This window comes from Trachypithecus francoisi, unplaced genomic scaffold (assembly GCF_009764315.1).
Source record: "Trachypithecus francoisi isolate TF-2019V2 unplaced genomic scaffold, Tfra_2.0 Lachesis_group2, whole genome shotgun sequence".
Lineage (NCBI taxonomy): Eukaryota > Metazoa > Chordata > Mammalia > Primates > Cercopithecidae > Trachypithecus > Trachypithecus francoisi.
Window position 1 is genome coordinate 16,815,915 of NW_022681465.1, and position 18,132 is coordinate 16,834,046.

At 44.5% G+C, this 18,132-nt stretch overlaps 1 protein-coding gene across 1 annotated transcript in view; it reads right to left on the reverse strand.

Moving 5' to 3' along the window:
- Positions 1–18,132, reverse strand: part of MYO10 (myosin X) — a 274,244-nt gene that overhangs the window by 77,427 nt on the left and 178,685 nt on the right. Inside the window, exon 19 of the mRNA XM_033178828.1 lies at positions 14,794–14,874. Coding sequence (XP_033034719.1) covers positions 14,794–14,874 — 81 coding nt within the window. The remainder of the gene's footprint in view (positions 1–14,793; positions 14,875–18,132) is intronic.

An 18,132-nucleotide genomic window follows, 5' to 3' on the forward strand; every position in this document is an offset into this window, starting at 1 on the left:
GAAAAACTGATGGAAAAAAAAAAAACCCAACATTCTCCTACTTGGTTTTCGCTTAGCACCAGAAATCTTATCTATGCGACAAAAGCAGGTTTAGCCTAGTAGCAGCCAGTCACGTGATTATTCATTTCTTTTAAATGAAACTCGATTTAATATGAAAGACCACTTTCACAATGAAAACATCTCCCTTCCAGGGCACATTTAGCAACTGAATAGACATGAACTGAACACCATTCCTACAACCGGGTGGAGGCGGAGATGAGCATTTCAGTCACTATTTTGTTTTTTCTTTGGGGACCTCCACTTCGGGGAGTAAAGAGAATCCCAACAAAATGTGCCTCCATCAGGTTTTTCCAGGCCGACCGCAAAATTCCATCATGTGTGTGCTTGTGTGAAATAAGCACATGATGTTCAACAGATGACCATTCAACTCCGGTAACTTCTCACGTTTCCATACTTGCGTATGAACAGGTTTATAATGTGATTAAAAAAGAGGTTATTCTTGTGCAGATTTCTTTAAAGGTTCCTATAAAGTACGAGGCCGGGGAAAAACTAGATGACTGCAGTGTACAAACTCTTAAAGAAAACTACTTTGAAATAAATTCAAACAAAAGAAACCACCAATTTCCCCCTTCAACCTAATATTAAAAAAGAATTTTTCCTATAAAAGGTTTATAAAAGAATGCCATACGAAAACACATTGCATTATCAATGCCTTAACTGATGAGTGAACTGTGTCCTTTATTTTTATAAAAAAAAACTTGTAGTTCCAACTTGTACATGCAATCAAAATCAGCACTTACCCGTTTGTAAACACTTCCGTGCCTGGAGAAACAGCAAAATCTGTTTCCCGTGTATGATCTCTGCAGTTTTACAATACCATAATCAGGGCAAGTTACATGAAACTTTAAAGCAGAACAAGAAAGAAAAAAACCCCTACCTTGGGTTTTCTTTCACCCCTTCAGTTTTTGTCCACTGTAAATGGCTGCATCTTTAGCAGTCCGGGCAAGAGCATCTAAGCTGACAGACACAAAAATGGGCTTTCTTCGGCTGGCTGGTGTTCCCAACCTTTTATGTGGTGTCTTGGGCTGTGCTGCTTAATTCATTCCTGATTCTACTCAAAGGAAGTCCAGCCTGGCAAGGCTGACGTGATAGGAACTGCTGAAGACACTTTTGACTGCAGGGGCAAACTAACCATCATGCACGCATCAACAAATGTGTAATTACATTTCAGGGCCCAAAGATTCCTGATTTTAAAAGTCAATCAATAATTAAAAAAAAAAAAAAGTCCCAGAACAAAATCAAGCAGTTTAGTTGTGATCTTGGAAAATCCACCCAAAGAACAAGAACAACAGTCTTTGCTTGTGCTGAGCTTCACTCACTGCAGTTTCTCCCGGTCTCTATAGAGCTCTGCTGAATAGTTTCCATGACAACTTGGTAAACAGGATGGAAGTGACCGCTGAGGGGTTTACTGGGATTGTTTTGTTTAGGGAGAAGAATGGTTGCTTTAAATGCTTCCTTTACTAAAATTTCCTCCAAAAGTAAAAAGGCAGCTTTTTACAGGTCTTCTGTATGAGATGTTTTCAAAAGTCAAAGATGCTGGCAATGGGTACTCCAGGTGCAGGAGACAGTCAAAACAACGGGGGACATGAGTGGCAATCAAAAAACTAGGAAGGGCCCGAGAGGCACGGTGGCTCATGCCTATAATCCCCGCACTTCGGGAGGCCTAGGTGGGGGTATCACCTGACGTCAGGAGTTCGACACCAGCCTGGCTAACATGGTGAAATCCCGTCAATATAAAAATTAGCCAGGCATGGTGGTGGGTGCCTCTAACCCCAGCTACTCGGGAGGCTGAGGTAGGAGAATTGCTTGAAACCAGTAGGCGGATGTTGCAGTGGCTGAGATCACACCACTGCACTCCAGCCTGGGTGACAAAGAGCAAGACTCAGTCTCAAAACAAAAAAAAAAAAGAAAAGGAAAAAAAAAAGGCCGGGGTAGTGGCTCACATCTGAAATTCCAACACTTTGGGAGGCTGAGGCGGGCAGACTGCCTAAGGTCAGGAGTTCGAGACCAATCTGACCAGCAAGGGGAAACCCCATCTCCACTAAAAATACAAAATTAGCCAGGCATGGTGGCGCATGCCTGTAATCCCAGCTACTTGGCATGCTGAGGCAGGAGAATTGCTTGAACCCGGGAAACGGAGGTTGCAGTGAGCCGAGACTGTCACTGTGCTCCAGCCTGGGCAAGAAGAACAAAACTCTACCTCAAAAACAAAACAAAACAAAACGAAAAACCAGAAAGGATTATGGAATGCCAACGAGGTGCTTTCCAGTAAGTACCCAGAGGAAATGGAACCATCCCCAAAGACTAACCGAATGCACAGAGGAGTGCAAGGGGCAGACAACCTGGATAATTTTAAAACGTCCTAACAGTTGACGCTTCTGCCCTCTCTATTCTTCCACTAATCTTGTCCATATCATTCACCACTTCTATTGTGAGCAATAGAAACTTCATTCCCGGCTGGGCATGGTGGCTTACATCTGTAATCCCAGCACTTCCCGAGGTGGGTGGATCACCTGAGGTCAGGAGATCAACACCATCCTGGCCAACATGATGAAACCCCATCTCTATCAAAAATACAAAAATCGGCTGGGCGTGGCAGTGCACACCTGTAGTCCCAGCTACTCGGGAGGCTGAGGCAGGAGAGTTGCTTGAACCCGGGAGGCAGAGGTTGCAGTGAGCAGACATTGTACCACTGCACTCTAGCCTGGGTGACAGAGTGAGACTCCATCTCAGGAAAAAAAAAAAAACAAACCTTCATTCTCAATGCTTCATCCTTTGACCAGGGAATCAGAAACCTCCCATTTTTATAGAAAATGACTTGGAAAAAAATGTTCATCACATCATGAACAGATAATAAACATCCGGCATTTTGACATCTGACAGCACGTATTTGTCAAAGTGAAAGAACCACGCAACACAGACGGTGGACTCCTAACGTAAATTTTGGACTTTAATGATAATGTAGCAATACTGCTTTATTATAACAAATGTACCACATTCGTACAAGATGTTAATAAAAGGGAAAATGGTGGTGGAGGGGGGCAGTGTGGAAATGGTCTGTAGTATATGCTCAAATTTTCTGTAAATGTTTAAATGTTCTTTTAAAAAGTCTAGTAATGTTAAAAATCAAGATAAAAATGTCCATCCCATTAACAATGCCAAAGACGAAAGGAAAAACTTTTTAAGGTTCCTTATGACAATCTATCAGAAGTGATTTAAAACTCAACTCTAAAGAGAAAAGGTCTTAAAATAGTTAGATTTTCCTGTGACTCAGCTTAAATTTGGGATTAAACTTGTTAGGACAAAATAAGCAGTAAAAATATGAACATATAGGCCGGGCGCGGTGGCTCAAGCCTGTAATCCCAGCACTTTGGGAGGCCGAGACAGGTGGATCACGAGGTCAGGAGATCGAGACCATCCTGGCTAACACGGTGAAACCCCGTCTCTACTAAAAAAAAAATACAAAAAATCAGCCGGGCGAGGTGGCGGGTGCCTGTAGTCCCAGCAACTCAGGAGGCTGAGGCAGGAGAATGGCGTGAACCCGGGAGGCGGAGCTTGCAGTGAGCTGAGACTCGGCCACTGCACTCCAGCCCGGGCGGCAGAGCGAGACTCCGTCTCAAAAAAAAAAGAACATATAACGTAAGTACAGGTTATTTCACACAGTAACATGTAGCTGTATCATGTACCCATGACCTCACTTAATACACATAACCACCCTCCTCAGTATGTACTGTTAATACACACACATTAAACACAGGGGAAGAATGCCCCGCCACTTTGCAGTAGTGATGAGACCTGAGAGAAACCCAGGTGCACACCTTTCATCTACTGCATCGGTGGCTTCATGGGCTCCTCTACACCTGGGTGGCTGTGCAATACCCTTCCCATGCCAACGGGATTATGGTGTATCATAATGTGCCAGACCCAGAGCACCCTGACACCCTGCGTCTCAGCAGGCGTGGTGCAGGGCTTCCTGTGCCCTTGGTGCAGGATACGAAGGACTGAGTCACCCAGGCCCTGCGGGTGACTAAGCACGCTTGCGGAGGGAGCAGTGGCTGGGGCTGGGGAACAGGTCGGTTAGTGGTCCATGCAGCTGTGGGAAAACAGTCACAAAGGATGAAACAGAAAATAAAAACAAACAACATGAAAGCAAACACAGGCAGTAAAAAGGTAAGCAAAGCTCTAAAAAAAAAATCCTAATCGCCCACAAGAGCTTTGAGATGGTATTGCCTGTGTTGATGTTTAAACAAAAATTCTGAGATAAAATTATGCTCAGAGGATGTTTACTGGAGCAGGAAAATGTATTCTTATTAAGAGCTTAAAAATATTTGACACACTCCTATGAATGAATATCTGACATTTTCATGTTAATCTCAAGTGGCCAGAACAAGAGCAGCGAAAATGGAAGATGCAGAAATGCAGATTTCATTCATTACAATTAAGACCTTTCCCAGGCTGGGTGCTGTGGCCCATGCCTGTAATTGCAACACTTTGGGAGGCTGAGGCGGGTGGATCACCTGAGGTCCAGGAGTTTGAGACCAGCCTGGCCAACATGGTGAAACCCCGTCTCTACTAAAAATACAAAAGCGTGGTAGTGGGCGTCTGTAATCCCAGCTACTCTGGAGGCTGAGGCAAAAGAATTGCTTGAATCCAGGGGAGGTGGAGGTTGCGGTGAGCCGAGATGGTGCCATTGCACTCCAGCCTGGACCAAAAGAGCGACACTCCATCTCAAAAAAAAAAAAAAAAAAGACCTTTCCCATGAACAGTAATGGCTTAAAAAACAAAAATTAAAAAGCAGACCAGGCGTGGTGACTCACATCTGTAATTCCAGCACTTTGGGAGGCCGAAGTAGGAGAGTCACTTGAGGTCAAAAGTTTGAGACCAGCCTGGGCAACACAGTAAGATCCCATCTCTATGAAAAATTTTAAAAAATGAGCCAGGCCCAGTGGTGGCCTATGCCTGTACTCCCAGCTACTTGGGAGGCTGAGGCAGGAGTTTGCTTGAGCCCAGGAGTTCAAGGCTTCTGTGAGTTACGATGGTGTCACTACGCTCCAGCCTAAGAACTCTCAAAAATCAAAAAATTAAAATCAAAAAGTTAAAAAAGCACTTGGCTACCTTCAAGTGCAAGGAAAGATTAAATTCTCTGTTCCTGAGGGTTCCTTAGGAAAAGGGAGGATGATCCCTTTATGTAACATTTAAGAAAGAGAACTAGATCATATTTCCTCAATTTTTAATGCAAACATGCTCCCATGTGGACATGCCTGAAACTGGGATGTGTCTCAGGCATGCTGTTGTTACAGGAAAGGGGTCCCGGTCCAGACCCCAAGAGAGGGTTCTTGGATCTCATGCAAGAAAGAATTCAGGGTGAGTCTGTAGGGTAAAGTGAAAGCAAGTTTATTAAGAAAGTAAAGGAATAGGCCAGGTGCGGTGGCTCATGCCTGTAATCCCAGTACTTTAGGAGGCCGAGGTGGGCAGATCACCTGAGGTCCAGAGTTCAAGACCAGCCTGACCAACATGGAGAAACCCTGTCTCTAGTGGCGCATGCCTGTAATCCCAGCTACTTGGGAGGCTGAGGCAGGAGAATGGCTTGAACCTGGGAGGCAGAGGTTACTGTGAGCCAAGATCATGCCACTGCACTCCAGCCTGGGCAACAAGAGTGAAACTCTGTCTTTAAAAAAAAAAAAAAAAGAAAGTAAAGGAATAAAAGAATGGCTACTCCATAGACAGAGCCGCCCCAGGGCTGCCGGTTGCCCATTTTTATGTTTATTTCTTAATGATATGCTAAACAAGGGGTGCATTATTCATGCCTCCCCTTTTTAGACGATACAGGGTAACTTCCTGAGGCTGCCATGGCATTTGTGAACTGTCATGGTGCTGATGGGCGTGTCACAGTGAGGAGGATCAGAGGTCACTCTCGTGGCCATCTTGGTTTTGGTCAGTTTTGGCCGGCTTCTTTAGTGCAACCTGTTTTATCAGCAAGGTCTTTATGACCTGTATTTTGTGCTGACCTCCTATCTCATCCTGTGACTTAGAAAGACTTGTGTCTGGGAATGCAGCCTAGTAGGTTTCAGCCTCATTTTACCCAGCTCCTATTCGAGATGGAGTTGCTCTGGTTCAAACGCCTCTGACGCTATCATCCATGCAGCCACCATGCTGCAACCAGTGCCCAGATATGAGTGAATTTCTTTCTTTCTTTCTTTTTTTTTTTTTTTTGAGACGGAGTCTTGCTCAGTCGCCCAGGCTGGAATACAGTGGCATGATCTCGGCTAACTGTAAGCTCCACCTCCCGGGTTCACGCCATTCTCCTGCCTCAGCCTCCGGAGTACCTGGGACTACAGGCGCCCGCCACTACGCCTGGCTAGTTTTTTTGTATTTTTAGGAGAGACGGAGTTTCACCATGTTAGCCAGGATGGTCTCCATCTCCTGACCTCGTGATCTGCCCGCCTCGGCCTCCCAAAGTGCTGGGATTACAGGCGTGAGTGAATTTCATCATACTTTTTGCACTATCTTTGCAAATTATGGACACTACTGCCACTCCTCACATCAAGTCCAGCTGTCCTTTAAGTGGAGCTGAAATATCACACTACAGATTTACCACTGAAACAGAAAGTTATTTTATCTGCAAAAAGGCCTGGAAACAGAAAGGCAGGGTGCCTATTTGTGGTGGATGAATGACCTCCATTTCATACTTTCTGCAGAGCCACGAGCAAGAGCTAAGTGATAAGAAATCATTGTGCTCTGCTGTAATCAGTGGTGCCTTTGCCTCCATAGTGACAGGAAACAAGGATGCATTTTATACTCATGAAATTTAGATTCTGTGAAATATGGCAATAGATAATGTTTGGACTGAGTGAATAGTCTATAATTCCAGAAAGTTCCATCTCAATGTTAAAATCTACTGTTTAATTAACCTTTCCGTTTAAACCTTGTCACGTGGTGGATCCTCACACCTAGACTCCCTGCCCAATTGTGGCAGATAACAAAGGCCTGTGGGGGAAAGCCCCATTTGGAGATGGGGATATTTGTATATGAAGCACCAGCCTCCAGACCAAGAAGTATTTGTGAATGAGCCCGTGATGTTGTGCTTGGCTGTTCCAGAGAGCCCTGAACCTGAGGGGGGCTATGTCTAGAGGGGGTGAGCTGAGGGAGGTAGACAGGGTGAAGGAACATGTCAGCATAGAAAGATTGATACACATTAAAGACACCACCCCAATACTGATCTACTGGCAATGCCCGGGTATCCTACAACTACACAAATCAAAGATGATCAGAAGAGAAAAGCATGCCAAAAATAAAATAAATTAAATCAACTAAAACAGACCTGTGGCAATAGGATTAAAGATGGCGCATACGGTTTTATCCTTCGCACAGTTGAGCGCACACACACATCATGAGCAATGTCTACAATGTACCATGATGAGCAACTCCACATTACTGAGCACCTATACATAATCTGGACCCCGAGGTGTGCAGCAGGAAGCAAAGGCTGAGACAGGCCCTGCAGAGCTGCACGTGCTCAGGTCTTCTATATTCACTAAACATGTTATTCACAAACTAGCATTAGGGCAGAGAGACCAAAGTCAAAAGTTTAATAAGGCTGAAGAGAAATAAGATGCATAAAAGAAGATAGAAAAAGATACAGGAAGAAAAAAAAAAGAGAAAAAGATATAGGAAGAATAACATGGGACCCAAAATTCAAGGCCAGAAATATGTCACATTATCATCAGAACTTTTTAAAAGAAATATTTTGTCTTTGCTTTTTTTCTTTGAAACAGGTCATACAGGCTGGAGTGCACTGGTGCAATCTCAGCTCACTGCAGCCTTGACCTCTCAGGCTCAGATGATCCTCCCACCTCAGCCTCCCAAGTAGCTGGGGCTACAGGTGCACACCACCATCCCCGGCTACTTTTTGTTTTTTGCTTTTTGGGGTTTTTTTTTTTTTTTGAGACACAGTCTCACTCTCACCTAGGAGGGACTGCAGTTGTGCGATCTCAGCTCACTGCAACCTACACCTCCTAAGTTCAAAACAACTTTTGTTTCTCAGCCTCCCAAATAGCTGGGGTTACAGGTGCACACTACCACGCCCAACAAATTTTTGTATTTTTGGTAGAGATGGGGTTTCACCATGTTGGCCAGGCTGGTCTCAAACTCCTGGCCTCAAATGATCCGCCCACCTCGGCCTCCCGACGTGCTGGGATTACAGGTGTGAGCCACCACTCCCAGCCAATTTCTATTTATTTGTTTTTTTTAATAGAGATGGGTTTCGCCATGTAGCCTAGCCCAGGCTGGGCTATAACTTCTGGACTCACGTCATCTGCCTGGCTCCCAAAGTGCTAGGACTACAGGTGTGAGCCATCGTGCCTGGTCAAGTCTGAAATAAAGAAAGGGAATGAAGAAATGAAGAAAAGGAGGGAGAGAGCGAGGGAGGGAGGGAGAAAGGTAGAAAGAAATGGCAGGCAGCACCTGGATTACATAAATATAAATCCCCAGGAGGAAATGTGCTAGATTCATTAAATTCATTCATCATATTATGACACCTCTGGAAACAAAAGGCTCCAGCTTCCAAAATGTCTGCACAGAGCTCTCACAGCATGGTGTGGTCATGAGCTGTCTAGGATGTTGTCAACCTGAGGCGCTGAGTCTGACCTAAGAAGAAGCCCCATGGAAGAGAGGAATACGGGCCATCAGAACTCATTTATGTGAAAGGAGCTGACATCCCCCCAAAGTCCTTGACAGAAGACCCCTGTGTGAGATGGTTTACGCATCCTCATCTTCATCCTTGTGTCTTGGGGTAGAGATAGAAGGGGCTGCAAGATCGACAGTCCACAAGGCTCACGTGACCTCCGTAACTCCACTCCACGTCTTCAGCTTCCTTCTCTCACTTGATATTCCATTTTCCAGCAAATGTGACTGCATGGAAACTCTAGCCCTGCTGGTGTCCCTCCTCTGGGGCCTGGTCTTCAGCCTTCCCCAGCACAGGCATCTCTCCCTCCTTCCCTTCAGTAAACCTTACTCCATGCCGCACGTGGGGGCTCCCAGCACTTTGGGAGGCTAAGGCGGGTGGATCACTTGAGGTCAGGAGTTCAAGACCAGCCTGGCCAACATAGCGAAAACCCGTCTCTACTAAAAATACAAAAATCAGCTGGGCATGCTGGCACATGCCTGTAATCTTAGCTACTTGGGAGGCTGAGGCAGAAGAATTGCTGGAACCCGGGAGGTGGAGGTTGCAGTGAGCTGAGATCGCACCACTGCACTCCTTTCTGGGTGACAGAGACTCCATCTCAAAAAAAAAAAAAAAAAAAAAGATAAACTTTATCCCAAGAGGCTGCTTGGGCTACAGGCCTTCTTCCACCAGACCCCCGTCCCAGAAACATTAGGTGATTAGGCCCCTGCCTTTCTGGAGAAAGCTGGACTGAATCTTTGAGAATATTGTTCTGTCAAGTCAAAGATTTAAAGATGCTGCTGCCGGGACCCATGACATTTCCCTCCTAGAACCTGCATCCTGGACACAGCAAACCTAAAGACAGAACAGGGAGGAGAGCCAGCTAGACGCGTTCCAAGAGGCAGCCCAGGCTGAATCTGTAGGCAACTGCGGGCAACTGGTTCTCACACCCCAGAAGGTGTTCCTGATATCTATCAGTCAGGTCCCTTCTTTAATTCTGCCCTGAACCTCCTCGGGGCTTTTCTGAAGAATGTTAATGAAAGACTTTTCTGCCTGGAACTTACTTGCTAAAACACCAGGTAGGGACACCCTTGGGGAGACTCTGCTGACGAAAAGCAGGTTTTCTATCTTACAGAAATCTGTGGTTGGCTGGAGCACTTTTGGGTGCCACTGCTACCGCCCATATAAATCACAATCAAAAAAGCTGAAAGTCCTCATTACCAACTAAAACTCGTCGAATGCAGAAGTCTACCCTTTGTGAACTCTGAAAACTCTAAGCTCAGCGGAGGGTTACACCCAATGCCAAGGCCCGCTGCAGACTGGCAACTCTCAGGAGGCAGGCTTTTCTAGCTGCTTCCTCACTGAGCGCCAGTGAGGCTAGCAAAGTGCCTTCTATACAATACCCAAGATTAGTAAAAGGCTGTTTACAGAAAAAGAAAAAAGCCCACATATTGTGACGGCTGAATTGACATATGCATTCAGCATTCGAGTTATACACTCCTTTGCACCTGTTTTTCAAAACAATACATAGAAAACCCAAATTAAAAAAAAATTAACAATCCAAACACAAGCTCACAAAGGATTTCTAGATTCTTTAGCCCCAGATGCGCGTTCTGGGGTTCAAACACTTTGCAAGGAGGAGAGGCAGCCTGTCCTAATAGCCACTGTGGGTAAAGGGGGTGTGCTCCCACTAGCCCGGCGAATGTGGGAGTCTTGAATCTACTCCTGAAGGCACAAAAGCAGCTACAGGTGTTTCTGTTGTTCTAACGCTACAGGTCTCTAGGTTATGGACTTTACAGCTGCCATTATTATGTCTTTATGATATAACACACATAAAAGAATACTTCTGGCCAGGCTCAGTGGCTCACACCTGTAATCCCAGCACTTTGCGAGGCTGAGGCAGGCAGACCACCTGAGGTTCCAAGATCACCTCTTGGAACACGTCCGGCTGGCTCTCCTCCCTGTTCGAGACCAGCCTGACCAACACGGAGAAACCCCATCTCTACTAAAAATACAAAATTAGCCGGGCATGGTAGTGCATGCCTGTAATCCCAGCTACTCAGGAGGCTGAGGCAGGAGAATCGCTTGAACCTGGGAGGTGGAGGTTGCAGCGAGCCGAGATCGTGCCATTGCACTCCAGCCCGGGCAACGAGCAAAACTCTGTCTCAAATAAAACAAAACAAAACAAAAACTTCTATATTTGCTAAAACCCATGCTCCTTGCTTCTGAATAATGCACAAAATACCTAAATACACACATATTTGAATACGACCTCCCAAGTCCTTTGGTGGTCTGTGACTGGAGAGGAAAATGAGGTGAGAAGAAACTGTCTCATCCCTTCACACTGAAAATACACATTTCCCCATCTCTGGAGAGGAAGAAGGCAAGATTTTTCCTGTGAAATTTCTAGAAGAACCTATCTTTGGATTAAACAAAAAATGTATAAGGAACTCTAAATAAAGGTCATTTGCATACATGTCACAGAACATAATAGGCAGTGACAGTTAAATATTTCCAGTGGAACCAAATGAATGCTAATCGAGCCATAGCTATATTGCCATAATCAAATTAGCATCTCCATTTACCATCACACCTACATCTTAGGCCTGAGACAAGTCAGCTCTTGTGCCTCTGTCTTCACTTGCTGAGTGCCTTTATTTTTTTTCCTTTTTTTGAGATGGAGTCTCACTTTGTTGCCCAGCCTGGAGTGCAACGGCGCGATCTCGGCTCATGGCAACCTCCGCCTCCCAGGTTCAGGCAATTCTCCTGCCTCAGCCTCCTGAGTAGCTAGGATTACAAGCATGCGCCACCAAACCTGGCTAATTTTTGTTTTTGAGTAGAGACGAGGTTTCACCATGTCAGCCAGGCTGGTCTCCAATTCTACTCACCTTGGCCTCCCAAAGTGCTGTGATTACAGGCGTGAGCCACCGCCCCCAGCCTTCTGAGTGCCTTTAAAAGGGCACCAAGACATTCTCTGAAAGGTTTCTATAGCCTATCACTGGGGTGTTATTAATAGTGTCTGCCATATTTCAGGACACGTAAAGTGAGCCAATACAAATGCAAACCTGAGGTTGAGTTAGTTCATTTTCTAAATGCAAAATCCAAAGCAACTAGGTACTATCAAACCTCAGCATGGAAAAATAAGGTCGGTTCTGCAATATTCTGGCTGAACTGCTTCCAAGCAGGCCTAATTTCAAAAGCTAGTACAATTCGAAGGAAAAACTAACTCTGTGCCATCTAAGAGAGAAAACAGAAACACTCGGGACTGAGTATTTCAAATTAAAGTTTCTATCTTTATTATAGCACTGCCAGGGCGGGAATTTAAGATGCCTATGATTATAAAACTGTTTCACACCACAAAGAATGGCAAAAAAGCTTCCAATTAGACTATGGCTCACCAGAAACTGTGAGATGCATCCCAGCAACCAATACTTTATTTTTTAATTTTTATTTTTGAAACAGAGTCTTGCTCTGTCCCACAGGCTAGAGTGCAGTGGCACGATCTCAGCTCACTGCAGTCTCTGCCTCCTGGGTTCAAGCAATTCTCCTGCCTCAGCCTCCCAAGTAGCTGGGACTACAGATGTATGCCACCATGCCTGGCTAACTTTTGTCTTTTCAGTAGAAACAGGGTTTCGCCACATTGGCCAGGCTGGTCTCGAACTTCTGACCTCAAGTCATCCACCCACCTCCCAGCCTCCCTAAGTGTTGGGATTACAGGCGTGAGCCACCACGCCCAGCCAAACACCCAAGACTTTTTTTTTTTGAGACAGGGTCTCGCTCTGTCGCCCAGGCTGGAGTGCAGTGGCCGGATCTCAGCTCACTGCAAGCTCTGTCTCCCGGGTTTACGCCATTCTCCTGCCTCAGCCTCCCGAGCAGCTGGGACTACAGGCGCCTGCCACTACACCCAGCTAGTTTTTTGTATTTTTCAGTAGAGACAGGGTTTCACCGTGTTAGCCAGGATGTCAAGACTTTAAATTGAGAAACAATCTTGCATGTTTGAAAGATGAAATACGGCACTATCATCCTTATTGTAAAAAGGGGAGAGAACACTATCAGAAACCGAGCAACTCCTGGGAGTCTACATCAAAAACCAAAGCCCACTTCTATTGTCTGGTAAATACTGCCCACCAGAGTGTACAAAGCAAACCAAGTGGAATATAAACCAGCTACATGACATAGTGTTATAAACAGAGAGATGTTCTCACATTAATTTCCTACATTATATCCCCCAAAAAGCTATGCATTTGTTTATATTGCATTTTTTGTGTGTGTGATAACCTTAAATATTTTGCCATACATTTGAATAATGGAAAGACAGGTTACTTTTTTTTTTTTACTTGGCTGGAGTCCAGGGGCGCGATCTCGGCTCACTGCAAGCTCCACCTCCCGGGTTCATGCCATTCTCCTGCCTCAGCCTCCCAAGTAGCTGGGACTACAGGCGCCCGCCACCACGCCCGGCTAGTTTTTCTTTTGTATTTTTTAGTAGAGACGGGGTTTCACCATGTTAGCCAGGATGGTCTCGATCTCCTGACCTCGTGATCCGCCTGTCTCGGCCTCCCAAAGTGCTGGGATTCCAGGCTTGAGCCACCGCGCCCAGCCCGACGGGTTACTTTTTAAACTACCAGAACCATCCACGTAAAGTCAGCACAGATCTTCTACAGAAAACCGCTTTGTCCTTTCAGGTCACACAAACACCAAATTCTCACCATCATACCTCCCAGTAAGGTAACAAAATGAACAGGTCACTTTCTCTTAAAGAGATGTCCAATTTTGCCTCTCTAGAAGACAGGTAATTCAACATTGTGGTTCTTTTTTTTCTTTTTGAAACAGAGTCTGGCTCTGTCTCCCAGGCTGGAGTGCAGCAGCAGATCTTGGCTCACTGCAACCTCCACCTTCTGGGTTCAAGTGATTCTTGTGCCTCAGCCTCCTGAGTAGCTGAGATTACAGGTGTGTGCCACCATGTCTAGCTAATTATTGTATTTTTAGTACAGATAGGGTTTCACCATGTTGGCCAGGCTAGTCTCCAACTCCTGATCTCATGTGATCCACCCGCCTCGACCTCCCAAAGTGCTGGGATTACAGGCGTGAGCCACCGCGCCTAGCTACTGCGGTTCTTATAAGCATACATCTTTAAGCTATAAATCAGGAATTCATGTAATATTAAGCCAAGGCAACTGGTTGACAATATGAAAAATAAGATCCAGCATCAGTCAAGTTACCAGAATATAATCTCATGGGAAACAGTTCAGATCAGACTTTTTACCTTAAACCTTATGAGGATGGCATCTAGTTCTTTAACATTAGGAGTTCTTAAAATTACAATTTTATAGGTGTTTTCTCAAGTAAGAAGCATTCCTAAGAGGCTGTTTGCTGAATCAAAGTAATTTAAATGTATTAACAATACTTTAAGACAAGCTACCTAATTAGCGGTGGATTTGGCGACTGCATATATGTAACAGTATAGTTTATTTGTTTAGGTAGCTTTTCCTTTTTAAACTCACATTCTTTCTAATCGGATTATGAAATTAAAGTTAAAATCAAAGAGACAAGACATTAATACTTATGACAACCTTTAGAGTATCTTCTAATTAGTTATAATCAACTATTTAAAGTACTTAAAATCTAGCATTACTACTTAAAGCCTCTTCATCATGTTTAAAATAACAATAAAGCAAAAAAGGAAAGAAAGAAAGACAAATAAAACTTAAACAAAAAAATCTGCCACCACACATCAAATATTTCCTCTAAAAAGGTGTATCACACTCTGGAACTTTTCCCAAGAATTTTAAACCAAATGCTAAAAAAAAAAAAAAAAAAAAAAAGTAAAGGCTTCACAATGTTTCCTTTTAAAATAGATGTCCCTAAAGCTTAATAACATCACTCAAAAGCAGACTAACAGGCCCAAGGGACAAAGGGCACTTTCTCATTTAATGTCAAGTTATAATAATGTCATATCCATTTCCAACCATTTACAATGAAAGGACTTTGGAGAAACCAAATCTGTGAGTAACCACCCCAGGAGGCTGTGTCCCTCGAGACAGATCCCAGCCTAGGACTGACATCAATCTTACCTTCTGCATGTTTGGCTTGATACAGCGAACAAAGAAAGGATTAGAGGAGCTTAGCGTTGCCATTAAGGAATGCAGTGAGTCCTATTAGAAAGAAAAAGTATATGTTGATTTAGTCTCTTATTATGTCATTCTTGAAATTTCTCAGTACTCTAGACGCTTAGAAACAAGAATTTAAAAAACACAATATAAATCATAGGAGTAATAACTTACAGGTTTTCATTTTTTAATTGTCATTCTAATATAAAGATATTGAGTCAATGTATTAATTGAAATTATTCGATAACACACCAAACTCATTTATCACTTCCTTTGAAATGGTGCAATTTTAATAAACCATTCTGTCAACAAACAAAAATCATCCTAGGATATTTCAATGTTTAGTACAGAAAAACTGAGAAATAGCCACTCTTGCACTGTCATTATTCTTCCCAATTCATTAGTCCCATCGAAATGACAGTCTACGCCAGCACTTCACTGCTCTCTGAGCCACCGTCTCTCACTCTTACCTTCAAATCACCAGACTTACAGACTCCAGATCAATCTTTATTACTTTCTTTTCCAACTTTTTTTTTTTTTTTTTAGAGTTTTTAACGTTTACCAAAGCAGACAGAAGCATACAATGAGTTCTCATTACCAGCTTCAGCTCAGGGCTAATCTCATTTCGCCTGATCCATACATACTATACCCACCTCTGTGGAAAAGCAAATCCCAGACATGATGTGATTTCATCCATCAGCATTTCAGCACGTAGGATTAAAGGCTAAACACTTTAAAGCACTGTGTAACCACAGTATCATCACACCTGAAGAGATTTGACATTAATTCCTTAAACTAATATTAAAATGTGCAATGGTCTCACATTTCATATTAAAATGCTCAACTGTTTCAAACTTTATGATTTTTTTTTTTTTTTTTGAGACGGAGTCTCGTTCTGTCGCCCAGGCTGGAGTGCAGTGGCCGGATCTCAGCTCACTGCAAGCTCCACCTCCCGGGTTCACGCCATTCTCCTGCCTCAGCCTCCAAGTAGCTGGGACTACAGGCGCCCGCCACCTCGCCCGGCTAGTTTTTTATTTTTTTTTTTAGTAGAGATGGGGTTTCACCGTGTTAGCCAGGATGGTCTCGATCTCCTGACCTCGTGATCCGCCCGTCTCGGCCTCCCAAAGTGCTGGGATTACAGGCTTGAGCCACCGCGCCCAGCCAAATTTTATGATTTTTAAAAATGTTATTTATTTAATTGAAACAGGGTCTTACTCTGTCACCCAGGCTGCAGTGCAGCGGCACGATCACAGCTCACTGCAGCTTCGACCTCCCAGACTCAAGCGATCCTCCTACCTCAGACTCTGGAGTAGCTAGGACTACAAGGGCATGCCACCATGCCCAACTACCTTTTTAATTTTTTTGTAGAGATGAGGCCTTGCTATGTTGCCCAGGCTGGTCTTGAACTGCTCAAGCAATCTTTCCATCTAGGCCTCCTAAAGTGCTGGGATTACAGGCATGTGTCACCGTGCCCAGCCCATACATTTTAAAAGGTTTGTTCTTTTGCATCAAAATGCAAATATGGTCCATTCATTGTAGTTGGTTGATGCATCTTTTAAGTCTCTTTTAATCCATTGGCTTTCCCTCCAACTCTGTCTCTTTTTTCTTCTCGTAATCTTGTTGAAGAAAACTGAACTGTCTAAACACTACATGGATTACTTACTTTTCCAGAAAACTTTTAAATTTCTCCCAGGACAAAACATCCTGACGTTCACAGCCCTTCATATTCTGATACCAACTTAAATTCTCACGAGATATCCAGTCTAGCTGGTATTCCACTGTCTGTTGACAGTCCCCAGAGACAGGACTTGCAACTCTGTGCCTGGGCTCTTCTCCTGCCTTCACCTGCACCTTGAAAACTCACCCACCCTTTTCCATTTCCTTCACTGCTAGTCCAGTTTAAAGTCTCAAACATTTCAAAAACTTTCCAAGGCTGGGCGCAGTGGCTCACGTCTGTAATTCCAGCACTTTGGGAGGCTGAGGTAGAAGGATCGCTGGAGGCCAGATTTTCGAGATCAGCCTGGGCAACATAGTAAGACCCCATCTAAGTAAAACATCTAACAAATTAGCCAGGTATAAAAAATTAGCCAGTCATGGTGGTGTGCGCCTCTAGTCCCAGCTGCTTGGGAGGCTGAGGCAGAAGAATCGCTTGAATCTGGGCGGTAGAGGTTGCAGTGAGCCAAGATCGTGCCATTGCATTCCAGCCTGGGTGACAAAATGAGACTCCATCTTAAAAAGAAAAAAAAAAGGGGGGGCCAGGCGCGGTGGCTCACGCCTGTCATCCCAGCACTTTGGGAGGCCGAAGCGGGCGGATCACGAGATCAGGAGATGGACACCATCCTGACTAACACGGTGAAACTCCATCTCTACTAAAAATGCAAAAAATTAGCCGTGCGTGGTGGCAGGTGCCTGTAGTCCCAGCTACTCGGGAGGCTGAGGCAGGAGAATGGCGTGAACCCGGGAGGCGGAGCTTGCAGTGAGCCGAGATTGCCCCACTGCACTCCAGCCTGGGCGACAGAGCGAGACTGTCTCAAAAAAAAAAAAAAAAAAAAAAAAAAGGTCAGGTGTAGTGGCTTACACCTGTAGTGCCAGCTACTCAGGACGCTGAGTGGGAAGAATCACTTGAGCCTGGGAGTCTGAGGCTGCAGTGAGGCGCGATTATACTACTGCACTCCAGTGTGGGTGACAGAACAAGACTCTGACACACACACACGAAAAAAAAAAACCTTTCCCAGAAGTCCTGGCAAAACTAGCCTTCTAGAAAAATGAACACCTCTGCTGGAAGATTAAGAGCCTAGGACAAGGTAACTGACATCAATCTTATCTAACCAGGGGAAAAAAACATCCAGATATGAGAAGAAATATATCCCATTTCCACATGAGCCTCTCAATACAAATCAGAGTGGTCCCAAATGGCCTTAAGAAGGTACCTATTTCAAAAGCTTAGAAGAAGTAGTTATTTATTTTTTAAAAAAGGATCTACATGATTTTATCTGACTCAGAGAAAAAGTCTATTTTATTTCCTTTTTCTTTTTTTTTTGAGACAGAGTCTACGTCTTACTCTGTCACCCAGGCTAGAGTGCAGTGGTGCAATCACAGTTCGCTGCAACCGTGATCTCCCAGGCTCAGGCAATCCTCCCACCTCAGCCTCCTGAGTAGCTGGGACCACAGGCATGCGCCACCGCGCCCACATAATTTTTGTATTTTTTGTAGAGACAAGATTTCACCATGTTGCCTCGGCTGGTTTTGAACCCCTGAGCTCAGGTGATCTGCCCACCTCGGCCTCCCAAAGTGCTGAGATTA